Source organism: Caenorhabditis remanei, chromosome II (genome assembly GCF_010183535.1).
Source record: "Caenorhabditis remanei strain PX506 chromosome II, whole genome shotgun sequence".
Classification (NCBI taxonomy): domain Eukaryota; kingdom Metazoa; phylum Nematoda; class Chromadorea; order Rhabditida; family Rhabditidae; genus Caenorhabditis; species Caenorhabditis remanei.
The window spans coordinates 18,580,093-18,605,710 of NC_071329.1; the positions used below are offsets into that span (position 1 = coordinate 18,580,093).

General features: G+C 37.8%; 11 protein-coding genes and 1 pseudogene across 12 annotated transcripts; 7 read left to right on the top strand and 5 right to left on the bottom strand.

The window, feature by feature from the left end:
- Positions 1 to 213: 213 nt before the first annotated feature.
- Positions 214 to 666, top strand: GCK72_007858 (uncharacterized protein; the record flags this gene model as incomplete). Its single annotated transcript, XM_003097493.2, has 1 exon — positions 214 to 666. The coding sequence occupies one exon, from the start codon at positions 214 to 216 to the stop codon at positions 664 to 666; it is 453 nt and encodes a 150-aa protein (XP_003097541.1).
- An 881-nt stretch (positions 667 to 1,547) lies between these two features.
- GCK72_007859 (uncharacterized protein) lies at positions 1,548 to 3,394 on the bottom strand (the record flags this gene model as incomplete). Its single annotated transcript, XM_053726495.1, has 4 exons — positions 1,548 to 1,865; positions 1,920 to 2,063; positions 2,594 to 3,101; positions 3,309 to 3,394. 4 exons carry the CDS (start codon positions 3,392 to 3,394, stop codon positions 1,548 to 1,550), a joined length of 1,056 nt encoding a protein of 351 aa, XP_053590689.1.
- A 521-nt stretch (positions 3,395 to 3,915) lies between these two features.
- Positions 3,916 to 5,551, top strand: GCK72_007860 (uncharacterized protein; the record flags this gene model as incomplete). The annotated part of the gene is made up of 4 exons (XM_053726496.1): positions 3,916 to 4,001; positions 4,146 to 4,656; positions 5,026 to 5,175; positions 5,225 to 5,551. The coding sequence occupies 4 exons, from the start codon at positions 3,916 to 3,918 to the stop codon at positions 5,549 to 5,551; spliced, it is 1,074 nt and encodes a 357-aa protein (XP_053590690.1).
- Positions 5,216 to 9,591, bottom strand: GCK72_007861 (annotated as a pseudogene). The gene is made up of 6 exons: positions 9,506 to 9,591; positions 9,344 to 9,417; positions 7,849 to 7,968; positions 7,111 to 7,204; positions 5,780 to 5,906; positions 5,216 to 5,554 (listed from the first exon to the last, which is right to left on the bottom strand). Coding segments are annotated over exons 1-6 (840 nt in total).
- Positions 7,593 to 9,077, top strand: GCK72_007862 (uncharacterized protein; the record flags this gene model as incomplete). The annotated part of the gene is made up of 4 exons (XM_053726497.1): positions 7,593 to 7,678; positions 7,796 to 8,381; positions 8,570 to 8,719; positions 8,769 to 9,077. The coding sequence occupies 4 exons, from the start codon at positions 7,593 to 7,595 to the stop codon at positions 9,075 to 9,077; spliced, it is 1,131 nt and encodes a 376-aa protein (XP_053590691.1).
- Positions 9,592 to 9,961: 370 nt separating the features above from the next.
- GCK72_007863 (uncharacterized protein) lies at positions 9,962 to 11,354 on the top strand (the record flags this gene model as incomplete). Its single annotated transcript, XM_003097502.2, has 4 exons — positions 9,962 to 10,047; positions 10,192 to 10,693; positions 10,839 to 10,979; positions 11,028 to 11,354. 4 exons carry the CDS (start codon positions 9,962 to 9,964, stop codon positions 11,352 to 11,354), a joined length of 1,056 nt encoding a protein of 351 aa, XP_003097550.2.
- A 320-nt stretch (positions 11,355 to 11,674) lies between these two features.
- Positions 11,675 to 12,127, top strand: GCK72_007864 (uncharacterized protein; the record flags this gene model as incomplete). The annotated part of the gene is made up of 1 exon (XM_003097510.2): positions 11,675 to 12,127. The coding sequence occupies one exon, from the start codon at positions 11,675 to 11,677 to the stop codon at positions 12,125 to 12,127; it is 453 nt and encodes a 150-aa protein (XP_003097558.2).
- A 1,391-nt stretch (positions 12,128 to 13,518) lies between these two features.
- On the bottom strand, positions 13,519 to 14,451 carry GCK72_007865 (uncharacterized protein; the record flags this gene model as incomplete). Its single annotated transcript, XM_053726498.1, has 3 exons — positions 13,519 to 13,836; positions 13,883 to 14,026; positions 14,224 to 14,451. The coding sequence occupies 3 exons, from the start codon at positions 14,449 to 14,451 to the stop codon at positions 13,519 to 13,521; spliced, it is 690 nt and encodes a 229-aa protein (XP_053590692.1).
- A 1,384-nt stretch (positions 14,452 to 15,835) lies between these two features.
- On the top strand, positions 15,836 to 17,640 carry GCK72_007866 (uncharacterized protein; the record flags this gene model as incomplete). The annotated part of the gene is made up of 4 exons (XM_053726499.1): positions 15,836 to 15,921; positions 16,435 to 16,945; positions 17,137 to 17,277; positions 17,326 to 17,640. 4 exons carry the CDS (start codon positions 15,836 to 15,838, stop codon positions 17,638 to 17,640), a joined length of 1,053 nt encoding a protein of 350 aa, XP_053590693.1.
- A 171-nt stretch (positions 17,641 to 17,811) lies between these two features.
- GCK72_007867 (uncharacterized protein) lies at positions 17,812 to 20,982 on the bottom strand (the record flags this gene model as incomplete). Its single annotated transcript, XM_053726500.1, has 3 exons — positions 17,812 to 17,989; positions 18,500 to 19,237; positions 20,918 to 20,982. The coding sequence occupies 3 exons, from the start codon at positions 20,980 to 20,982 to the stop codon at positions 17,812 to 17,814; spliced, it is 981 nt and encodes a 326-aa protein (XP_053590694.1).
- Positions 20,983 to 21,428: 446 nt separating this feature from the next.
- Positions 21,429 to 23,658, bottom strand: GCK72_007868 (uncharacterized protein; the record flags this gene model as incomplete). The annotated part of the gene is made up of 4 exons (XM_053726501.1): positions 21,429 to 21,573; positions 21,623 to 21,756; positions 22,087 to 22,561; positions 23,582 to 23,658. The coding sequence occupies 4 exons, from the start codon at positions 23,656 to 23,658 to the stop codon at positions 21,429 to 21,431; spliced, it is 831 nt and encodes a 276-aa protein (XP_053590695.1).
- Positions 23,659 to 24,361: 703 nt separating this feature from the next.
- Positions 24,362 to 25,393, top strand: GCK72_007869 (uncharacterized protein; the record flags this gene model as incomplete). Its single annotated transcript, XM_003097468.2, has 3 exons — positions 24,362 to 24,426; positions 24,476 to 25,198; positions 25,249 to 25,393. The coding sequence occupies 3 exons, from the start codon at positions 24,362 to 24,364 to the stop codon at positions 25,391 to 25,393; spliced, it is 933 nt and encodes a 310-aa protein (XP_003097516.2).
- Positions 25,394 to 25,618: the final 225 nt, after the last annotated feature.

The window sequence follows — 25,618 nt, forward strand, 5'->3', positions numbered from 1 at the left end:
CATCAGTGTAGTAGCATGATTCAAGATTACACTAGAGGAGTGGTGACGGAGAAAATGAGTATAAATACCTGACATGAGATTGTTGAAGAAGAAACTTTTCTATTCATTAATTGAATTGTTATATCTAAATAAATACTTAATTCAACAAGTTTTCTTGAAGGTAAGTTAGCCTTATTCATTGTTTAAAACAATTGAAATTGAAATTTTGCAGCAATGCTCATCAACAGAAAATTGTTGGTTGTTGTAGTCTGTGCCTGTTTGTTTCTCCAATCAGCTCATGCCAACCCATTTGTAATAGTGGGTGCATTTTCTTATGTGTTGAGTTCAATCGTGAAAGTCATCGATCATTCCCAAAAGTCTACAGTAATAGTCGAGAATCACGGACGTCATCATGCTCATCTGTGGTGTGCTTCGAAAGATGACAGGATTGGTGACAAAGATGGTGTGTGGGTTCAACCGGGACAGTCACTCGGATGGTCTTTCCATAAGAAGAAGAACACTCAATTCTGGTGCACCATGGACTGGTATGGCAGGCGTTACGGATGGGATGTGTTTGTGGCTAATTGGGGAGGACAACATGGTCGATGGGTGATCAGAGACGATGGAATTTACAATGGTGATAACGGTCCGAAGAGAATGGAACTGGAATCCAATATTCCTGTTTAGAAATGTTTTTATTAATTTTTTTTTTTCAATTAGAAAACTATTTTCTAAATCCATTAGTCGTCCTCTCCTCGGTTATTTCACTCATACCACAATTTTTTCTCATTTTCCTCTACATTTTTTGGATTGTATCTATTCTCCCCTTTATCAAAAATATGTATAATTTTTTTTACGTATCGACAAAGTAATTTCTCCCTCAAATCGACCCATTTCAGTGCAAAATTGTGCGATTTTTGAGATGTCGTCTTAAAATGACCATAACTCTCTAGGGAGTGCTCGTACAAAAAAGTTGTCAACTACAAAAATGAAGATCTACCTTTGTTCTGTATAGTTCATTAAACATCTACTTTGTGGAACAATCAGTATTACCATGACACACTCTCAAAGTTGGTCATTTTCAACTGAAAACAGCCAAAGTTGATAACCTTTTGGGCGGTACTGTATAAAACATCCAGACATTTGATTCTGGCGATGATATTAAGAAGAAGTTAAGTGCAGAGAGAAGTCAGATCTTGAAAAAAGTATGTTGACGAATTAATAAGTTTTTGATCGCAGCTTGAGTTATAATTCTTGACCTCCAGTCTATCGGCAGATTCACTATAATCTGCATAAGAAATGCATGATACGTGGCATTCCATACTGTAACCATTACTATTCTGGACGTCTCTTTTTGAACTCAATCACGTGGCTTTGCGATAACAATCTACTCAACGTTTTCTGTTCATAATCGTCAGAACTGTGAGATTGGTGGCTCAGGAGTTATAACTCGAGTTGCGATCTAGAAATATATTATTTCCGCAACATACAAGGCCGTGGAGGATTGTGCAATATGTAACAAACAAAATACAGCTAGTTTATTAAAAATTGAACAAAAATACAAAAATTCAGACACCGGGAGTTGACACGGTACCAGTTGCATTGGTGCTCGCTACAACCTCCATTTCAAACGACCAATGACAATAAGAGAAGCTCTCCGACCGGATCTTTTTACAAAACATCACAAGCTCCCGATCCTCTCCCATTTTGAGAGTTATACCAATGTCATGTTTTGCTTTGTCAGAGAAGTAAAAGGCAAGATTTGACCCCGCTTTCACAGCACCAGAATGCGTCTTGAGATGCTCCATAATGGGTTGAACGTCCTCGGATGGACGCGGCCCCCAACTGAAGCGTGTCCCAATATCACGGCCAGTGGTAATCCAGTCCTGAATTTAAGAATTTAAGTCGATCAAATTTCGTTCCGAATTGGAAACTGTTACCTTCACAAACAGATGTAGATTATGAAGTTTGAAGCCGTAAAATTTCAAATAAAGGTGTTGATTCCGGAGACGTCTAAGCTGGTCGACTGATGGGAAGTCAGGACCATGTGTTACAATAACTGTGAGGCTCTTGCAGGTTTTGATCTGAAAGAGGACACTGTTTTAAAACGTCCTAGTTTTGGAATTTTCCAGTTTCAATCAGCTACTTCTCTCACAATAACGAACATTCAGCGTCAAACGTGCGCCAGATACATTTAATGGTGAAATACCTCGATTTCAAAACTTTCCGCAGCCTACGAACTTTGAGACTCCGTATATGTAGAAAAAACCATTCTTGCAAATTTACGGCCCGGCCCGGCAAGGCCGAAGGCCCGGGCCGTTAGAGAATTTTCAAGGCTTGGCCCGGCCCGAAGGCCCGGCTTCGAAAAAAGGTACCTATTTTTTACCAAATTTTTTGATTTTTTTTTGAAATTTTACATTAAAAATTTCAATTTTTTGATGCAAACATATCGTTTGATTGAATTCTGAAGTATAGTCAAAAATTCGACATTTTTGGGAAAAAATTCAAAAAAATTCAAATTTTCGTTCAAAATTTCAGTTCAAATTTTTCAGCCGGCCCGGCCCGTTGCAAGTATGGAAAAAACACATCGGCGCAGTTAAGAATACTTACTCACATCTGACTTATCAAGAATTGCCAGCGTATTCTTCCCAACAAGAACCTCGACATTTTCCAACACATCCAAATCAATAAACCGAACAGAATGATCATAATCCTCTGTTTCATGAATATCCAACCCCAAATTTGTTACTTTCATCCTCAACTCCACTTCATTTTCTCTTCTTCTTTTCAAAAATTCGGGAATCCCACGAAAACAGAGTGATCCTCTGACAACCGTTCCATTCCTTATGTACTCATCGAACAGTTGGTACCAAATCTCTTCATCGGATTTGTTCACACGATATGCCGCTTTTTTATGTGAATTATAGTCGTAAATGGTCACTACTCTTATTCTTGATTCCACAACGTGGCTTAATGGATTACTTTGGTCCCAGGTTAGTTCTATGACCCAACGTCTTCCGTTGGTTTCAAAACCTCGATTTTCTATGATTAAATTTTCCAGAATATATGGTAATCGGGAGTTGACACCGCGAAGTGCAGGAATCTGTCTGTTGATGGTTTCTCTAAAAATAATAATTTGTATAAAAATTGTTGAGCAGGTTATGACATTTGTTGTTGTAGTTGAGAATTGTCTTCAAGCTCTGCTGGATTTCGAGATGTGACACTAAACGAGTTTTGTAAAATTGCATTAATTGCAGACATATGTAGTTCTTCAAATTATAGCAAATTATCATAATGACCCATTTCAAAATAAGTACCAAAGATCTCACCTAGTTTCCAGACTCAAAGATTTCAGAACTGCCTTCGACGCTTCATAGGAAAGTGGCTTACTTCTCAAAACTTCTTGGTTTTCCATTTTTCACACTGAAAAATCAATAATAATTATTTTTGACTGAGAAAACAAAAGTTAAAGCAAAAAAAACCGAAGAGATGGAAATGCAAACAAGAACGTCAGTCGATGAAGAGGAGAAAGATAAGAAACGTGTTATGTCGGTGGAATTATTTATTGTGAAATAAATGTTTTTGCACAGATAATATTAATTTTAGGCTCATTGTCACTAAGCACCAAATTAAATATCACCAGACTCCGATTCTCTCATATTCATACTCTATGACGTCTTTCGTCTTCCTTGTTTTCCAATTTTCAACTTTCTATATCTGATTTATTTCTAATATCTCATTCTATGTCTTCTACTACTTATCACGTATTCTTATATTCTTATTTCTGTTCAAATACCTCAAACGTCAACCAATAAATATTTTCAGCGAGTCAACAACTTTCTTATCTACTTCCTCTTTATAGAGACACTGCATGATGGTTCTTATCACTTTACCATATTTTTCTCACTCCTAACCATTGATTTTTCAGTCCAAAAAATGGAAAACCAAGAAGTTTTGAGAAGTAAGCCACTTTCCTATGAAGCGTCGAAGGCAGTGCTGAAATCGTTGAAACTGGAAACGAGGTGAGATCTTTGGTACTTATTTTGAAATGAGTCATTATGATTATTTGCTATAAAATGAAAAAATATGTCCGAAATTATCACAATTTAACAAAATCGTTAGTTGATTTTCAATTGTTGTACTTCTATACAAACGATTAGTTTCAGAGAAGCCATCAACAGACGAATTCCGGCACTTCGCACTGTCAACTCCCGATTACCATATGTTTTGGAAAATGTACGCATAGGAGCAAAGTCTTTTCAAACCAACGGAAGAGAATGGTTCATGAGACCAGTCTGGGTACAAAGTTCTGAAAATTTATTAAGACAAGTTGAGGATCCAGAAAAATGGGAATTAATTCTCCAGTTTAATGAAGGAAAAGAAATATGCTATCGTATGAACAAATCCCGTGAAGAGATTTGGTACCACCTATTTGATGAGTACGTACAGAGTGGGACAGTTGTCAGAGGATCACTTCGTTTTAGTGGAATTCCTGAATGTATGAAAGGAATAAGAGAGAATGAAAAGGATTTGAAGATGAAAGTAACGAATTTGGAGTTGGGTATTTATGGAACAAAGGATTTTGATCAATTTATTCGGTTTATTGATTTGGATGTGTTGGAAAATGTCAGGATTATGTCTTTTAGGAATTCGCTGACCCTTCTTGACAATCCAGAGGTGAGTGAGTATTCTTAACTAACTAGGGAATGGTCTAAACTGACCGTGGAGTTCAGCAACGAGACCTAGCACAATCGATAGACAATCAAATTTTAATGGGAATTTTAATGGGATGCATTTTCAGATTAGAATATCTGGATTCTGGAGGCCATTCAGCAATTTTTGAAAACTGATTTCCCATTAAAATTTGATTGTCTATCGATTGTGCTAGGTCTCGTTTCTGAACTCCACGGTCAGTTTAGACCATTCCCTAGTAAGCCGTCGTGTTTTTGTCAATCCGGAGCCATATTTCAGTTATGATAAAATAAATGGCTGATTAAAACTGAACATTCCAAAACTAGGACGTTTTAAAACCGTGTCCTCTTACAGATCCAAAACTGCAAGAACCTCACCATTTATTCGCGTTATCTCGGCCGACCGACCAACTTATCAATTGACCTATTTCTACGTCTTCGCAATCAACACCTCAAATTAGAAAATATCGGCTTTCCACTTCATGAACTGCAACTGTTTGTGCAGGTAACAGTTTCCAATTTGGAACGAAATTCAATCGATTTAATTACTTCAGGACTGGATTACCACTGGTCGTGATATTGGGACACGCTTGAGTTGGCGGCGGCTTCAATCCGAGGACATTCTTTCCATTCTGGAGCATCTGAAAACGCATTTGGGTGCTGTTGAAGCGGGGTCTCATCTTGACTATTATTTCTCCAACAAAACAATTCATGGCAAAGGTATAACTCTCAAAATGGGAGAGGATCGGGAGCTTGTGATGTATTGTGGCAAGAACAATATCGATTCGGAGTGGGAGATCGAATATGTATGGGTTTTTGAAATGGAGGTTGTAGCGAGCACCATTGCAGCTGGCACCGTGCCAATTCCGATGCCAATTTGATGTCTAAATTTTTGTATTTTTGCTAAATTTTTTTCAATGAAGCCTTATCACAGTTATTGTTAAGTCAGAGGTCGGAAGGTGGTTGCCGCAGAAACAAAACATCACGGAGTTCTTTATTTGTAGCTTGAATTACAAGAAAAAAAAAGAAATTTCGATATAACACAATACCGCAGGACTTCACCACCAATCGTCACTACGTTCATGAATAATCGGTGCTGTCTCGAAGACCTCCATCTGGAATACCAATCCAGAAGTGTCGAATTCCTTATCTTTTCTCATGACACGCCCACCGAACATCACCAGATCTTTCTCCTCTTTCATTCGAATAGTGACACCGTTGTCTCCGAAAGTTTGGCTGAAACATACATTTTTTTTCAATTTTTGTGAAAAGGTGTTTAAAAACAAAGAAACGCTTCAGGATTCCTAACAGTAATACTATTTTTTGTTCAAAGAAACATCTATCTGGCGTACCTGCAGCGCGTTTTTCAGCAAAGTTTTTCACAAACAAGAGAAAAGATAATTTTGAGCCCTTTTCAAGCGTTAATCGTTCTAAATATCGTTTTAGCAATAATTACACTTTGATTCCTGGCACAAGCTCCGCGCACAAGGCACTCAGCTTATAAATGATATAACAGACTGACATATTGTGTCAAAACTGACCTAATTTGAAAAAAAACAGACCCTAGAGATTTATGATCTGAAAAATATAGCAAGATGTAGATCTCAACGAGTTCTACGTTTTTGATATAATACGGGACGGAGGGCTGTTTATTAAAGTGCTTCGGGCCAGGATAATGTGAAAAACGCAAATTTAAAAAACTTTACATACAGTGCCAATACAGATATAGTGATTCTGGATGATTTCAGCATGAAAAATTGAATTTTCTGTGTAAAAATTGTCCAAAATTGACTGAAATTATCAAACTTTGTCATTTTTTGTGACAAAATAGTTGTTTTCAATGCAAATCACTGAAGAATAGTGATTTTGGTGTCAAAAATACACATTATTGCGCTTAGAAACATCAAAATTACTCAAAAATGCTATTTTCGGAAAGAAAAAAATTTTTTGAGTCGATAAAAACCGATTTTCAGTGAAAATCTCAATAGTTGTGGTTTTTACTAGAAAATTGTTCAAAGTATGATTGAAATGAAAATTATTGCTTTGAAATGATCCAAATTTAGCGCTTTTAACCCGAAAAATTGCAAATTTTCATGATTTGGTCATATTTTGTGCGAAAGTCAGGAATTCTCGTAAAACAAAGGGATCCTCTGACAACTGTCCCATCCTTTATGGACTCATCAAATAGTTTCTCCAAAATGTTTTCAGGGGATTTGTTCACACAATATTACAGAGTTTCTTACCAAAGCTGTTGCGATGTACCACCGTCTTCTGTTTGTATCAAAACAGTTATATTCTATGTATACATTTTCCAAAACAAATGGTAATCGGGAGTTGATAGTGCAAAGTTCCGGAATCCGTCGGTTGATGGATTCTCTGAAAATAGGAATTTGTAGTAAAAGTCATATTAACTGAAGACAAGCAGAAGAAAAACACTCACCTCGTTTCCAGACTCAACGATTTCGTCACTACCTTCGACGCTTCATAGGAAAGTGGCTTACTTCTCAAAACTTCTTGCTTTTCCATTTTTCGGACTGAGAAATCAATAATTAGGAGTGCGAAAAGAATGTTGAAGTGATAAGAACCACCAGGCAGTGTCTCTGGGAGGAAGAAAAAGATAAGGAAATTGTTGACTCGATGAAAATATTTATTCTCAAATTTCTATCTAGTTCTATGTATGCTTTCTACTATTTATAACGTTTTCTTATTTTCTTATTTTTTGATGAAGTGAAACAAACTAAATTTTAAAGAAAATTCTCTATTTCATGTCTCAATTTTCTTACCTTTCTCCTCTGCATCGGTTGTCGTTATTGTTTGCATTGCTGACACATCAATTGTTCATTCTTCACAACTCTGCCCCGTGGTTCTTATCACTTCAACATTCTTTTCTCACTCTTAATTATTGATTTTTCAGACCGAAAAATGGAAAACCAAGAAGTTTTGAGAAGTAAGCCACTCTCCTATGAAGCGTCGAAGGCAGTGCTGAAATCATTGAGGCTGGAAACGAGGTGAGATCTTTAGTACTTATTTTGAAATGAGTCATTATTATTATTCGCTATAAAATGAAAAAAAAATATGTCTGACATTATTATATCTACAATTTTTATACAAACTTCTGTTTTCAGAGAAGCCATCAACAGAAGGATTCCGGAACTTCGCAATGTCAACTCCCGCTTACCATATGTTTTGGAAAATGTAGTCATATCAGATGACTTTTTTGAAACCGACGGAAGACGATGGATCATAAGACCAGTCTGGGTACAAAGTTCTGAAAATCCATTAAGACAAGTTGTGGATCCTGAAAAGAGTGAAGTGGCCATTTACCAGGATACACAAAATTCTGATAATCCCTTAAAGAAAGTTGTAGGCCAAAGAAGAAGAACAGCGACCATTCGCCAAAACAAGCCACGTAAAGAGACTTACTATTCTTTGAATAAATCCCCTGAAGAGATTTGGTACCAACTATTTGATGAGTACGTAAAGAATGGGACAGTTGTTAGAGGATCCCTTCGTTTTAGTGGAATTCCTGAATTTATGAAAAGAAAAAGTCAGAACGAAGTGGATTTGAAGATGAAAGTAACGAATTTGGAGTTGGATATTTACGGAACAAATGACTATGATCATTTTTTCCGGTTTATTGATTTGGATGTGTTGGAAAATGTCAAGTGTGTTTTTGGACGAAATTCGCTAGCAATTCTTGATAAGCCAGAGGTGAGTGAGTATTCTTAACTGCACCGTCGTGATCTTTCGATACGAAGCTTTATAGTTGTTCGGGCTTTTTCAAGACGTTTCGCACCTGGTGCACCTTTGACGCCGAATTTCAGTTATGATAAAATAAATGACTGATTAAAACTGAACATTCCAAAAATAGAACGTTTAAAAACCATGTCCTATTTCAGATCAAAACTTGCAAGAACCTCACCGTTGAGTTTTGTTTTGGCAGCCGACCGGCCAACTTCTCAAACGACAAACTCCTTCGTCTTCGCAATCAACACCTCCAATTAGAAAATTACGGCCTCACACTTCATGAACTGCAACTGTTGGTGCAGGTAACAGTTTCCAATTTGGAACGAAATTCAATCGATTTAATTACTTTAGGACTGGATTACCGCTGGTCGTGATATTGGGACACGCTTCAGTTGGGAGCCGCGTACATTCGACGACGTTGTCGATCATCTGAATCGCTTGAAAACGCATTTCGGTGGTGTTGAAGCGGGGTCAAATCTTGACTATTATTTCTCCAACAAAAAAATTCATGGAAATGTTATAACTCTCAAAATGGGAGAGGATCGTGAGCTCGTGATGTACCGCGGAGAGAGCAAGACTGATTATCTATCTAGGACTTTTGAAATGGAGGTTGTAGCGAGCATCACTGCAACTGGCACCGTGCCAACTTCTGATGTCTGAATTATTGGATTTTTATACTTTTCAATAAACTATTATAAACTACACGTTTTATGGAAGTAATAATTTTATTAACAAACACGATTGGCGCCAATAGAACTAATAGAAATCTCATACACGTAGGATCGAAGGTTAATAGATCACCATCCACAACTTTTCTATCATGAATTACAACTATTCTTGTTCCATTGTGATAAAGTTCTCTCTTTCTAGGGTCCAGTCAACCAACGTCTTCCATTGATTTGAAAAGTGTTATCTCCTATGATTACATTTTCCAGAATATACATATGGTAAGCGGGAGTTGATAGTGCGAAGTTCCGGAATCCGTCGATTGATGGTTTCCCTGAAAACAGGAACTTGTGGTTGTTCGAGTTATGAAATCAACTAGTTTGTCCACACTAAGCAACGACACGCAGAAGAAAAACACTCACCTCGTTTCCAGACTCAACGATTTCAGCACTGCCTTCGACGCTTCATAGGATAGTGGCTTACTTCTCAAAACTTCTTGGTTTTTCATTTTTCATACTGAAAAATCAATAATTAAGAGAGAGAAAAGAGTTTTGAAGTGATAAGAACCACTGAGAACCGCTGAAAATAGTTATTCTCAAATTTCTATCTAGTTCTATGTATGCTTTCTACTATTTATAACGTTTTCTTATTTTATTATTTTTTGATGAAGTGAAACAAACTAAATTTTAAAGAAAATTCTCTATTTCATGTTTCAATTTTCTTATCTTTCTCCTCTGCATCGGTTGTCGTTATTGTTTGCATTGCTGACACATCAATTTTCCAGCTCAAATTTTTCATTCTTCACAACTCTGCCCCGTGGTTCTTATCACTTCAGCATATTTTTCTCACTCCTAATTATTGATTTTTCAGTCCGATAAATGGAAAACCAAGAAATTTTGAGAAGTAAGCCACTCTCCTATGAAGCGTCGAAGGCAGTGCTGAAATCATTGAAACTGGAAACGAGGTGAGATCTTGGGTACTTATTTGGAAATGGGTCATTATGATTATTTGCTATAAAATGAAAAAATATGTCCGAAATTATCACAATTTAACAAAATCGTTAGTTGACTTTCAATTGTTGTACCTCTATACAAATTATTATTTTCAGAGAATCCATCAACAGACGGATTCCGGCACTTCGCACTGTCAACTCCCGATTACCATATGTTTTGGAAGATGTAGTCATATGCGATGACTTTTTTGAAATCGACGGAAGACAATGGAACATGAGACCAGTCTGGGTACAAATTTCTGAAAATCCAATAAGACAAGTTGTGGATCCTGAAAAGTGTAAATTGGAACTTCACCAGAATTTACGTAAAGAGTACTATTCTTTGAACAAATCCCCTGAAGAGATTTACGAGAAACTATTTCATGAGTACATAAGAGATGGAACAGTTGTCAGAGGTTCACTTTATCTTATTGGAATTCCTGAATTTATGAAAGGAATAAGAGAAAATGAAAAGGATTTGAAGATGAAAGTAACGAATTTGGAGGTGGATATTTATGAAAGAGATTATCATTTTTTTCGGTTTATTGATGTGGTTGTGTTGGAAAATGTCTTGATTATTGCTTATGAGAATTCGCTGACCCTTCTTGACAAGCCAGAGGTGAGTGACTAATCTTAAAGGCGTATTGTGGTCACCTGGCGCACTTTTGACGCCGAATTTCAGTTTTGATGAAAGAAATGGTTGATTCGAACTGAAACGTTCGTTCCAAAACTAGGATGTTGTGTCAAACCGTGTCCTATTTCAGATCAAAACCTGCCAGAACCTCACCGTTGTTGCAGTTTTCTATGTCTTACCATCAGTTGACCAATTTCTACGTCTCCGAAATCAAAACCTCAAATTAGAAAATTTCGGCCTCACACTTCATGATCTACAACTGCTTGTGCAGGTAACAGTTTCCAAGTTGAGACGAAATTCAATCGAATAATAATTGAAGGACTGGATTACCACTGGCCGAGATATTGGGTCACGCTTCAGGTGGGAGCCGCCGCTTTCATCCGAGGACGTTCTACCTATTATGGAGCATCTGAAAACGCATTTGGGTGCTGTTGAAGCGGGGTCTCATCTTGACTATTATTTCTCCAACAAAACAATTCATGGCAAAGGTATAACTCTCAAAATGGGAGAGGATTGTGAGCTGGTGATGTTCTGTGGCAAGAGCAACATCCCGTCGGCGTTTCACATCCTACATCCATGGTTTTTTGAAATGGAGGTTGTATCGAGCACCCGTGCAGCTGTCACCGTGCCAACTTCCGGTGTTTAAATTGTTGAATTTTCTTTTTTCAATAAAGTCTCTGAATTTAAGTTGAGCTCGATGGCTGTTTTCGGATTCTCAATTGTTGATAAACTATGACTAACAGAGATATGTGACCACGGGCTCGAGATTTGTTGACAGGAGCAACATATGTCTCGTCATCAGGGTAGAAGTGTGACTCAAGATTACACAAGAGGAGTGGTGACGGAGAAAACGGCTATAAATGAGCCCTGACATGAGCTTACTGAAGAATAAACATTTCTATTCATTGATCAAATCGGTAAGTCTTATTCATTGTTTTAAACAATTGAAATTGAAGTTTTGCAGCAATGCTCATCAACAGAAAATTGTTGGTTGTTGTAGTTTGTGCCTGTTTGTTTCTCCAATCAGCTCATGCCAATCCATTTGTAATAGTGGGTGCCTTCTCTAATGTGTTGAGCTCACTTGTGAAAGTCATCGATCATTCCCAAAAGTCCACTGTCATAGTCGAAAATCACGGACGCCATCATGCTCATATGTGGTGTGCTTCGAAAGATGACAGGATTGGTGACAAAGATGGTGTGTGGGTTCAACCGGGTCAGTCACTCGGATGGTCTTTCCATAAGAAGAAGAACACTCAATTCTGGTGCACCATGGACTGGTATGGTAGACGTTACGGATGGGATGTGTTTGTGGCTAATTGGAGAGGACAACACGGCCGATGGGTGATCAGAGACGATGGTATTTACAATGGTGATAACGGTCCGAAGAGAATGGATCTGGAATCCAATGTTCCTGTTTAAAAAATTTTTATTAATTAACTTTTTTCAATTAGAAAACTATTTTCTAAATCCTATAGTCGTCCTCTCCTCGGTTATTTCACAAATACCACAATTTTTTCTCATTTTCCTCTACATTTTTTGGATTGTATCTATTCTGCCCTTTATCAAAAATTTAAAGAGTCCTTTTTTAATGGAAAATTCCGATACTACAGAAAATTCTAAGAGACCTTTATAAATAACGCATCAATTATAGATTGTATGGAATCTAAAAATGCTGTTATTGAAAGCACTACTGTAGCTGGCACGGTGCCAACTCCTGATGTCTGAGTTTTGTATTTTTGTTTCTATTCAATTAAGCATCTTTAATTATCTACCTATTGTGTATGATGACTCCGGCAAGTTTCAAAACCGCAAAATCGAAACATTATGACACCCGATACTTCGGAACCAATTTTCTAATAATTTTTGTATCTTGTTTTTTTTTTCAAAGAATGAAGCCTTTGAATTTTAATTGTTACTTATTGCACTAAAAACCAGAAATCAAAACAGCTTTTCACCATACAATTAGGAACCAATTTTCTACGAGATTCCTTTTGTGGTTGGTTTCAGAGTGTCTGGTTCTGAAATGTCCTCCCGATAAGACAACAAAGTGATTTTAGATCAGAAATTCAGTGAGAATGCTTTGGAAGTTTCAATTGTTGGCTCTGCAGCCATAAGCATCATCTGAAAGATCCACGGAGCAGCACCAGGGTTGGGAACTTCCGGGCCGGGCCGGGCCGACTGAAAAATTTTCCTCGGCTCTGCCCGGCTCCTGTAGAAATTTGAATATTGTTGAAAATGTTTTCAAAATATTTTTGATTTTTTGCAAAAAACGTCGAATTTTCTACTATTTTTTGGAAAACCGATAAAAACTGAAGCGTACAAGAATTTGGACTATTATTTTTATAAAAAATTTCAAGGTTGCTGTTTTCAGTAGAGCTTCCGCCACCACGGTGCCACAAAATCTGAGTGATTAAAAGTCATAAAGATAATAAGTGGATGATTGTGTAAAAAGTATCAATCATAATACAAGTAATTTGTTTTGTATACACCGAGTGTTCTTCTAAACAAGTTATTAAAGTTGATTGAGTTTCTAAATTCACCTCCGTGTTTCATTGAGCTCGGCACTTTTGGGCTCTAACGGCACCTAATTGTAAGAGTTACCTCTTTTGGATTTTGTCCCGTTTTTGTAGAGTGCGGGCTTTGAATAAATACACCGAGGGGTGTGTGAGTCATCTCTGTCTTATTTTTATGTTGTTTTTCTCCGCTTGGGTGTTTTCACTGCTTTTTTGAGTTCGGTAATAAAAGTATTATTGTCATAAAACGTGTAGTTTTATACTAGGTTATTGATAATAGAACAAAAATACAAAAGTTCAGAAATCAGGAGTTGGCACGGTGCTAGCTGCAGTTGCGCTCGATACAACCTCCATTTCAAACGACCAATGACAATAAGATAAGCTCTCCGACCGGATCTTTTTACAAAACATCACAAGCTCCCGATCCTCTCCTATTTTGAGAGTTAAACCATTGTCATGAATTGCTTTGTCAGAGAAGTAAAAGGCAAGATTTGACCCCGCTTCAACAGCACCTAAATGCGTCTTCAGATGCTCCATAATGGGTTGAACGTCCTCGGATGGACGCGGCCCCCAACTGAAGCGTGTCCCAATATCACGGCCAGTGGTAATCCAGTCCTGAAATTAAATCTATCAAATTTTGTTCCGAATTGGAAACTGTTACCTCCACAAACAGACGTAGATCATTAAGTCTGAAGCCGTCATATTTCAAATAAAAGTGTTGATTCCGGAGACGTCGAAATTGGTCGACTGATTGGAAGTAAGGACCAAGTTTTACAATAACTGTGAGGCTCTTGCTGGGTTTGATCTGAAAAAAGGACACTGTTTTGAAACGTCCTAGTTTTGGAATGTTCCAGTTTCAATCAGCTACCTCTCTCACAATAATGGATATTCGAAACGTGCGCCTGATACATTTAATGGTGAAATACCTCAATTTCAAAACTTTCCGCAGCCCACGAACTTTGAGACTTCGTATCGAAAGAGCAGTTAAGAATACTTACTCACCTCTGACTTATCAAGAATTGCCAGCGTATTCTTCCCAACGAGAACCTCGACATTTTCCAGCACATCCAAATCAATGAACCGAATGAAGTGCTCATTATCCTCTGTTTCATGAATATCCAACCCCAAATTTGTTACTTTCATCTTCAAATCCACTTCATTCTGACTTTTTCTTTTCAAAAAATTCGGGAATTCCACGAAAACATAGTGATCCTCTGACAACTGTTCCATCCTTTATGTACTCATCAAATAGTTGCTCCAAAATCTCTTCATCGGATTTGTTCACACGATATTCCGCTTTTTTTATGTGAATTAAAGTCGTAAATGGTCACTACTCTCATTCTTGGTTCCACAACGTGGCTTAATTGATTTCTTTGGAATCTGGTTTGTTCTATGACCCAACGTCTTTCGTTGGCTTCAAAACCTCGATTTTCTATGATTACATTTTCCATATGGTAATCGGGAGTTGATAGTGCGATATGCCGGAATCCGTCGGTTGACGGCTTCTCTGAAAATAATAATTTGTATAAATATTGTTGAGCAGGTTATAACATTCATTTTCGTGATTGACAATTTTCTTCTAGCTCTGCTAGATTTTGAGATGTGATACTTGAAAGTTAGTTAACGGTTTGCGTATAATTGCATTAATTGTACACTTATATTTCTTCTAATTGTAGGAGCACATCCTTAGACGTCATCAATGTCAATGTTAATTGCTCGAAATCTCCTCTTTTAGCACTAAAAAAGTGCAAAAATAGCAAGGAAATACTTTGCGGATGATAACTGGCCAAGGAGTACCCGTACAAAAAAGTTGTCAACTTCAAAAATGAAGCTCTACTTGTGATCTATACACTCCATAAAAATTCAATATTGTGAGACTATTAGGGAGGACGTGTCACAGTCACAAATTTGACCACTTTCAACTAAAAACTGCAAGTGTCGCATTCTTTATGGCCAGTACTGTAATTAAGCAAATAAAAAAACAACAACAAAAAAATACTCACCTTGTTTCCAGACTCAACGATGCCTTCGACGTTTCATAGGAGAGTGGCTTACTTCTCAAAACTTCTTGGTTTTCCATTTTTCGGACTGAAAAATTAACAATAATAAATTTTTGACTGAGAAAACAAAAGTTAAAGCAAAAAAACCGAAGAGATGGAAATGCAAACAAGAACGTCAGTCGATGAAGAGGAGAAAGATAAGAAACGTGTTATGTCGGTGGAATTATTTATTGTGAAATAAATGTTTTTGCACAGATTCATTATGAAATTATATGAATTTTTGGCTCATTGTCACTAAGCACCAAATTAAATATCACCAGACTCCGATTCTCTCATATTCATACTCTATGACGTCTCTCGTCTTCTTAGTTTTTCAATTTTCAACTTTCTAAATCTGATTTATTTCTAATAGCTCATTCTATGTCTTCTACTACTTTTCATGTATTCTTATTTTCTTATTTTTTGTTCAAATACCCCAAACGTCAACCAATAAATATTTTCAGCGAGTCAACAACTTTCTTATCTACTTCCTCTTTATAGAGACACTCCCTGCTGATTCTTATCACTTTAACATATTTTTCTCACTCTTAATTATTGATTTTTCAGTCAAAAAAATGGAAAACCAAGAAGTTTTGAGAAGTAAGCCACTCTCCTATGAAGCGTCGAAGGCAGTGCTGAAATCGTTGAGTCTGGAAACAAGGTGAGATCTTTGGTACTTATTTTGAAATGCGTCATTATGATTATTCGCTATAATTTGGAAAATATGTCCGAAATTATCCCAATTTTACAAAAATCGTTAGTTGACTTTCAATTGTTGTACCTCAAAACTTACTAGGGAAGGATCCCGAATCGAGATGGAACTACTGGTCGAGATATATATCACTAGAACGGAAATATCGCACTCGTACGTACAAAACAAAAAAAATTGAAAAAATTAAGAAAATCGTTAATTTTGGGAGTCTTGAAAATGCAAATTTTTGCACTGAAAAGCCACAAAAATGCGAATAACTTTTTCCCCAAAATCGTTCTGCAAAAACAGAGTAAAGATTTGAAATCAGCGCAAAATTTCTGTTCTAATGATATATATCTCGACCTGTAACTCCATCTCGACTCGGGATCCTTCCCTAGTTAGCAAAGCTAGAAGAAAATTGTCAATCACGAAAATGAATGTCATAACTTGCTCAACAATTTTTCTACAAATTATTATTTTCAGAGAAGCCATCAACAGACGAATTCCGGCACTTCGCACTGTCAACTCCCGATTACCATATGTTTTGGAAAATGTAGTCATAGGAACTGACACTTTTGAAACCAACGGAAGAGAATGGTTCATGAGACCAGTCTGGGTACAAAGTTCTGAAAATCCATTAAGAAAAGTTGAAGATCCAGAAAAGTGGGAATTAATTCTCCAGTTTAATCAAGACACAAAAAAATGCTATCGTGTGAATAAATCCCCTGAAGAGATTTTGGAGCAACTGTTCGATGAGTACATAAGAGATGGAACAGTTGTCAGAGGATCACTTTGTCTTATTGGAATTCCTGAATTTATGAAAAGAAAAAGTCAGAACGAAGTGGATTTAAAGATGAAAGTAACGAATTTGGAGTTGAATACTTTTGTAACAACGGACTATGATCAATTTTTTTGGTTTATTGATTTGTATGTGTTGGAAAATGTCAGGATTATTGAGTTAAGGAATTCGCTGACCCTTCTTGACAATCCAGAGGTGAGTGACTATTCTTAACTAAGTCGTCGTGTTTTTGTCAATACGGTGTCTCATAGTTCTCTGCGGGACGTTCGGGACGTTCCGCATCTGACGCACTTTTGACGCCGAATTTCAGTTTTGATGAAAGAAATGGTTGATTCGAACTGAAACGTTCCAAAACTAGGATGTTGTCAAACCGTGTTCTCTTTCAGATCAAAACCTGCAAGAAGCTCACCATTGAGGCAGTTCTCTATGGCTTACCATCAGTCGACCAACTTCTTCGTCTTCGCAATCAACACCTCCAATTAGAAAATTACGGCCTCACACTTCATGAACTGCAACTGTTTGTGCAGGTAACAGTTTCCAATTTGGAACGAAATTCAATCGAATAATAATTGAAGGACTGGATTACCACTGGTCGGGAAGTCGGGACACGCTTCAGTTGGGCGCAGAAAGGACACAAGGACGTTCGTGGCATACTGTATCGCTTGAAGACACATTTTAGTGGTGTTGAAGCGGGGTCAAATCTTGACTATTATTTTTTCAACAAAACAATTCATGGCAAAGGTATAACTCTCAAAATGGGAGAGGATCGTGAGCTCGTGATGTATTGTGACCAGCGCGAACCCCAGTCGGAGTGGACTATCTACATTTTTGAAATGGAGGTGGTATCGAGCACCACTTCAGCTGGCTCCGTGCCAACTCCTGATGTCTGAGTTTTTGGATTTTTGTTAATTTTTTTCAATGAAGCCTTATCACACTTATTGTTAAGTCAGAGGTCGGAAGGTGGTTGCCGCAGAAACAAAAAATCACGGAATACTTTATTTGTAGCTTGAATTACAAGAAAAGAAATGAAAATTCAATATAATACAACATTAAGCAGGACTTCACCACCAATCGTCACTACGTTCATGAATAATCGGTGCTGTCTCGAAGACCTCCATCTGGAAAACCAATCCAGAAGTGTCGAATTCCTTATCCTTTCTCATGACACGCCCACCAAACATCACCAGATCTTTCTCCTCTTTCATTCGAATAGTGACACCGTTGTCACCAAAGGTCTGGCTGAAAACAATTGGATATAGAAGTAAATCGCTTGAAACTCAGGATCTTGAGTTTAAAAATACACCAAAATGTAGATCTCGGCGAGTTCTCTATCACTTATGCGATACGGGTCGGATTGGTATTCGTTACAGGAAAAAATGCCAAAAATGTTTAATACAGTAACAAAAATACAGTAACCAAGTTACGCCGCACTCCACTGAATCCAGTTTGCCAGTGTAACTTGGTTATCTTCTTTAAAGGCGCATATCTCAAAAGTGGGCGTAGTTATCGGAAAGTTGTCAACTATAAAAATGAAGAGCTAGATTTGATCTACACAGTGATATAGCGTATAAATATTCTAGAATAGATTTTTGGGTTATTTTTTCGTGTTAGCACTTAGCACTTTTGCCCTGCACGCGACGCATTAATGACTAACCATCTGTCTCGGAGTAGGTCAAAGATATAGAACTCACCGAGATCTACATTTTGGTATATTTTTGGAGCGGGTTTCAGCCCTTTAAAACAACTCACCCAATCCTCGGATGCATCGACCGCAGTGCTCCAAGCTTTGCTTCAAAATGATCGAACATCATGAGCGCGTCTTCATAGCTGATAAGCTCCCAACTGAAAACCGTGCCCACATCTCTTCCAGTGTCCATCCAGTCCCTAACCAACGCGTCAAGATGGTCCAATGGGAATCTGGTGTGACGTAGTTTCAGATGCTGGTTTCTAAGGGCGAGGAGTTGTTGGAGGGATGGGTGTCCTGGGATTTGAGTGATGACTAGGTGAAGTGTCTTGACCGTCTGGATCTCTGGTTTATCCAGCAAAGTTACTGTATTCGGGGTGGTTGGGAATTTGAGAACATCTACAGTATCCATTTTGATAAGGCCGATCAGCAACTCGTAATCCTTAGTGCTTCTGATATTCAGCTCCAGATTTTTACAGTACACTTTCATTTTTGGGTCATTTAAGAACTCCGGTGCTCCGTTGAGCACCAGGGACCCATTTATCACTGTTCCCTCCTTGACATAATAATCAAACAGTTGTTGGTAAGCCGTTTTGTCCACACGACGCATCGGCGCTCTTTTTTTATCACGAATTATTTGAATATCCACTTTATCCGAATCTTCCGGTGTCTTAACCGGACAGAAGAACCACTGGATGTTGTTGATTTCCATGAAAGTCGTGCCGATTTTTAGATTTTTGAAGGTGTAAGGGAGGAGGGAGTTGATGGAGCGGAGAGATGGGATATGGTTGATGATGGCGATTCTGAAAATGAGAGATTTGATTGGTAAACTGCTTCATATCGGTTGAGATAGGTTGAGATCATACTTGTCAACGGGCCGAAACGGGCCGTCACGGGCTGGCTCGTAACTCGCGTCAAAATGAATATTATGAGCTGAAAAATATACCAAAATGTAGATCTCAACGAGTTCTATGTCTCTGACCTACTACGGGCCGTATGACTATTCGTTAATATGCCGCGGGCCGGGCTAGAATGGCTTTTTTGGCCATTTTCGCGTTTTTTGGCACTTTTTCTTGGCCCGCGGCGCATTAACAAATAGCCATCCGGCCCGTAGTAGGTCACGGAGATAGAATTCGTCGAGATCTACATTTTGGTATATTTTTTAGCTCATAATATTCATTTTGACGCGAGTTACGAGCCGGCCCGTGACGGCCCGTTTCGGCCCGTTGAGAAGATCGGTTGAGATCGGTTGAAATCGGCTCTACCTTTGAGATCCCGTCATGGCTCCCGTTTTTAATAATTTTTTTGAATTTGCAACTATTTTGTAGATCAAATCTAGTTCTTCATTTTTGTAGTTGACTACTTTTCGATAGCTCCGCCCACTTTTGAGATATGCGCCTTTAAAGTTGGAAATTGCCTGAATAAGTCATTTTCAACGCCAAAATGTGATTTTTGCATAAAAATAACTGGAAAATTTTATTTCTGACGTGAAAAACTATACAAAACTAGATTTTTTATGTCGGAAGTCACGTTTTTAGCAAAAATTGGCCGAGAAGAATTTGATCAAGGTGCACCAATGGGTACCAGGGTTCGATCCCGCTTGAGGTCAATTCTTGGAATTTTCGATTTTTTCTGTTTTTAGTTTATTTTATCTTGTAGAGTAAGACTTGGGCTCCATTTTTACAGCTCACAGTTTTTAAATAGCTCCGCCCACTTTGGAGATATGCGCCTTTAAACATTGGTAGCTATGAGAGAGCCGACACCCCCAGCCTATCTTTAAAGGCGCATATCTCAAAAGTGGGCGGAGCTATCAAAAAGTTGTCAACTACAAAAATAAAGCGTAAGTTTTTATCTACATAACACGTGTAGTTTCAAATCGATCGGATAAATAATAAAAAAGTTGCAGGGTGTCAAATTTGCAAATTATTTTGCAAAATTTTTGAAAAAGTATCTCATTTTTGCCAAATCTGATGAGAATTAAATATTTCACGCTTTTCATTGTTAAAACCACTCAATTTCACTGTTTTCAAGTAAAAAATAACCTACAATTCCAAAAAAATCGCTAAAAAGCCAGTAAAACCATCAGAAATAGGTTTCTATCCCGGTTTATACTGGTCACAACTGGAAAAAGGTAGTTTTAAATGGAAATTAAAAATCATAAGTTTAAAATTGGTTAAAAATAAGGTTTCGTAATAAAAAAAACAATCAATTTTGAGTGTTTTCACTGAAATTTTGCAGTTTTCAGCCATTTTCACCCAATTTTGAGCATTTTTGGGAATTTGAAAATTCCGTTTTTTAAAAAATTATATTTGATTAGTCCATGTAATAATTATAGTTGTTGTCAAGATTTGCAGCAAAATTTGGGCGAAACCCATAAAAACTCCGAAATGACTTAAATTTTGTCAGTTTTCAAGTATTTTTTCTATTTTTGTGCCTAATTACCCTCAAAAATAGCCTCAAAATATAAAATTTTCGTATCTCACCTTGTCTCCATACAGAGCGACTTGAACACTGCTTTTGTAGCTTCATCGGGCAGTGGATTCTCCATTTTCGGAAGGAAAATGAAGAATCGATAATTTGGGTCGAGAAGAGAAGAGAGGGTGGATGGGAGGGTGAAGGGGAGGGTGAATGAGGGGGTGAATAAGGGTGAAAGAGCGGCAGATGGTCCCGAGTGGATTAGTGTACATAAGTGCGGCGGAGCGTGGTTGCATTATGAACAGATGGTGCGCCGCCTATCGTCCCGGGAAAGGATGTAGTGGTTTGGCATATAACAACAGAATACAGTAGGGAAAGATTTATTTTTTCATAAATTGCGATAGCGAGGGTGATAGTGAAAGTAATAGAGATAGTGATAGTGATAGCGATAATGATAGGGATTGAGAAAGCGATCGAAATAGCGGTTTGGCTAATAACAACAAATACAATAGGAATATATTTATTTAATGGAATTATATTTCGAGTTTTACCAGTAAGACTTGATTTTCAGCGACAAAATTAGACATCCGCTGCCATCACCTCGATATCAAAGGTCCACGGAGCAATGTCAAACCACTTGTACTTCTTGGTAGCGCCACCAAACATCACAAGGTTCCGACCGCCTTCCATACTGAGTTTGACGCCGTGAGCGTGAAACGAATTCCTGGAAAATATGAGCATTTTTTGAGTGAGACAGAAGTACTGTAACCTACCCAAGACGTGGATGCTTCCATGGAACTGCTCCCTTCTCCTTCTCGTAATGCTTGAAAATATCGAGAACGTCGTCGTAGTACGTTTGTCCCCAACTGAAACGACTTCCGATCGGTTTGTCAGAAGCGAGCCATATCTGGAATCAAAAATAATTTCGTCGATATCAAATACATAGAACTCGCTGAGATCTATATTTTGGTATATTTTTGGACTCTGAATGTTCATTTTCAGGGGAGTTACTTGAATTTTCTTTAAAACTCTCAAAATCTGGAAATCCTTACCTCCACAAGATCTTTTAGATGAGAGAATCTGGTATAATGCAGGACGAGGTGCTGATTCTGAAGACCCAGAATCTTCTCGAGAGTTAGGCCGAGATTCAGTGGATTTTCTTCTGGGATGAGGATGAGTTTCTCGCACGTTTTGATCTACAAAATCGATAAATTAGTTGCCAATTCTCGTACCGTACCTCTGGTTTATCCAAAATTGCTCGATTATTTGAATTCATCTGGTAGATCACACCTTTCAAGGTTCCCAAGTCGATAAAACGAGTTAAGTGTTCATAATCGGCAACGTGGTTACCCATAAAAGCCGCCGGCAACTCCAGATTCTGCACTTTCAGTCTCAACTCTTCTGGATCTTTCTCCATCAGCATTTCAGGGATGTCGGTGTGATAAAGAGTTCGAATTCTTGTCCCATTTCTGATATAAGCATCGAACAGCTTACGATATGCAGCGTCTGCAGACATGTCCAAGCGACGGATGGGGGCTTCTTGTGTGCCAGATGACATCATAAGATCACAATGGTCATTGCCCCTTTTAATGAAAAACCATTCTCTATCGTTGAAATTTAAGCGATCAGTGGACATTAGTACCTTTTCTAATTCGTATGGGAAGAGGGAGTCGATGACGCGGAGCGATGGGATACGCTTGTTGATCGCTTCTCTGAAATTTGAAATTCAAAGTTGTATAAATCAAATCTAGCTCTCCATTTTTGTAGTTGACAACTTTTTGATAGCTCCGCCCACTTTTGAGATATGCGCCTTTAAATATCACTACCTCAAAACGTGAGAGACTGAAAGAGTGCGAAGGCGCAGAAAAGCTAGAGAATGCAAAAATTTCGAAAAAGTTCAAATTTTTGGCTTTATTGGAACCTTTAGCCTTCTCTAAAAACAAAACAAAAATTTGACCAATAGGTGGAATCGAACCCTGGTACCCCATACTGGGGGATTCGTCGAAAATTCCACTGAGCCATTTGGACGACTTTTCCCTAAATTGGTTTTTATGAGTTTCGGAGGGGATTTTTATGAAAATTATGTTATTTAAGGGTCATTCTCATGAGATCTGAAGCTCTACAATCAGATTTTTCGGTACAAACTTGGAGTCGATGCACCCTGTTGGTATATGGTGCATTTACTCAACTTTTGTTGACTCATATTTCACTAGGATAATATGTCACATAAAATTTGTTAATTGTTGAAATAATTTATCTAAAATTCTCTACATTTTTGTAGTTGACAACTTTTTGATAGCTTCGCCTACTTTTGAGATATGCACTTTTAAAGCTTGGTAGGTTCGAGAGTCCAAACGGCTCCAGTAACTCATCTTTAAAGGCGCATATCTCACAAGTGGGCGGAGCTATCAGAAAATTGTCAACTACAAAAATGGAGGTCTAGATTTGATCTATAAGAAAAATGTAAATTTAAAAAGATTGGAGCCAAATTGGCGGCAGTGACAGGCTCTCAAAGTTAAATTGCTTGTTTTCAGCGTTTTTCAGCATTTTTATCAAATTTGTGTACTTGACAAGTTTTTGTTATATGTGGACCACTTTTAACAAGTGGGATAGGTCTTTAATCGATTTGCTCAATTTTTGGCACAGTTAACACTTTGGGACTGAAAAACTGGTCAGAAATAGTCAAAACAAATTGTTTTTACTAAAACAATGCTTAAAATTCAAAAACACACCTCGTTTCCAGATTCATCGATTTCAGCACAGCTTTCGATGCATCATAGGAGAGTGGTTTGTTTGTGGGAACCTCCATTTTCGACCACAGTGTCTGAAGAATTAATAGGCTATTAGGAGATGAGACAGCGACTGCGTAGGTGGGATCGATAAAATAGTGACAATATGTTTTCGCGCACAATGAGGAATGGGGAAAACTGGGGAAAAGATAGAAGAGCAAATGAGGGGAAAGAAATGAATGAGTGAGGGGGAATGTACGTTACCAATGGATGCCAGATGTTGTCTACTTTTCGTTCGCAAATAGTGCGGAGACTGCGCGTGCGGTGGGGCGCGATTTCTGACTGCTGAGATAATTCGATCTGTGACTGTTGTGTAACACAGGGGTGCAAAACGCAAGGTCACGTAAACGCGTAATACTGATTGAGCTACACAAATCAGCTAGACCTATCGCTTAACTGCCTCCAAGTTTTCCAAAATACATTTAAGACCAGGATAAGAAAGGGAGAGAGGCATTCTCCAATAGGAATGGATGGAATAATGAGGTTGGAGAGTGAATAGGAAAGGGTCAGGCCAAATACCATCTGCCACGTCACAATGTCTACAGATGAAGGGATAATGACTGGAGACTGTTGGAGTGTTAATTGAGCAAATAACGAGACAGTACCCTACAGTCTCCTATTATCCCTTCATCTGTAGACATTGTGACGTGGCAGATGGTATCTGACCTTCCCCCTCTACTATTCACTCTCCAACCTCATTTATCCCTTCATTCCTATTGGAGAATGTCTCTCCCTCTTTCTTATCCTGGTCTAAAATGTGTTCTTGAAAATTTGGAAGCAGTTAAACGGTAAGTCTAGTTGTTTTGTGCAGTTCACTCTATATTATGTTGTTTTCAGTGTCCATATAATTGCCCGTGCACCAGGTCTTCAAAAAATAGATAAATTGAAACCATTACGTTTGGAGGATTTTTATGTTGTTGATAGTACAAAAATGATTATCAACGATTTAACAATCAATTATTATAAAGATGAAGAAGTGGAATTCGAAATGCATCCGAAAACATCCATCCGACAGAGAGCAGAGTCCCTAAGGGAGAAAATAAAGAAGTTGATCAACTATTATTTCTGTGAAAGGTCAATCATCCATGTGGGCGAGTTGTGTTGGCTTGACCCGAAGTTCCATGCATTCTTGCCGGTCGATCTGAAATTCAGAGTGAATTCTTTGACTGCTGCCTATCGTCATCACCTCGATACCGCGATTCTTTTTATAGACCCTCGTAGTTTTCCTTTGAAAACTTTGACCATTTATCCCGACACCTTAACTTTTGACAACCAAGTTGTTAAGTCAGCAGAAATCCTTATTTTCAATCTTTTCATGGATCGGATAGTCACTGTTGAAGAACTTAAGAAGCTTAGCAACAAGAAAGTGGAAGTTGAACTCCGTAGCTCCTCCAGAATTGATATAATTCCATTGATTAAGTATCACGTTGAAACTAAGAAAGTGATTGAGACCACTTTTATAATTTCAACAGATGACAAAGATTTCCTCAATGAGAATTTACGTGAGTTTGAACTAGCGTTTAGTGAATTCAAATGTGATTTGGATGATGTTAATGAGAGGTTGGCTAAAATCAAATATTCAAAAAGTCACATCAATTACTTGTTTTCAGATTTCTCCCGGGATCTTCTAGATTCTCCATCCCAATCAACAACGAGTTCAGAATCCAAGTCTACGCAATCGAGGATCCAGAAGAAGATTGCCCCTACCAAATAATTGTGAAACCAGTGTCCATCGAGGCCCCCATATCAACTTAATTTCCATTTTCGTTTCATATCGTCTACATAACTTTCAAGTCGGACACTGATGTTTTTTATATTTTTATTTATTGTATCATTTTTACCCTCCCATTTTAACTTTTACAATAAACAATGTTCGAGAATCAAAATATGTAAAATGAAAACAAAAACAGTTTCAAACTTCTTAAACCCGTTCAAAAAAGTTATAATTCGGCCAATTATTTCGCTTCTGAACTAGATTGG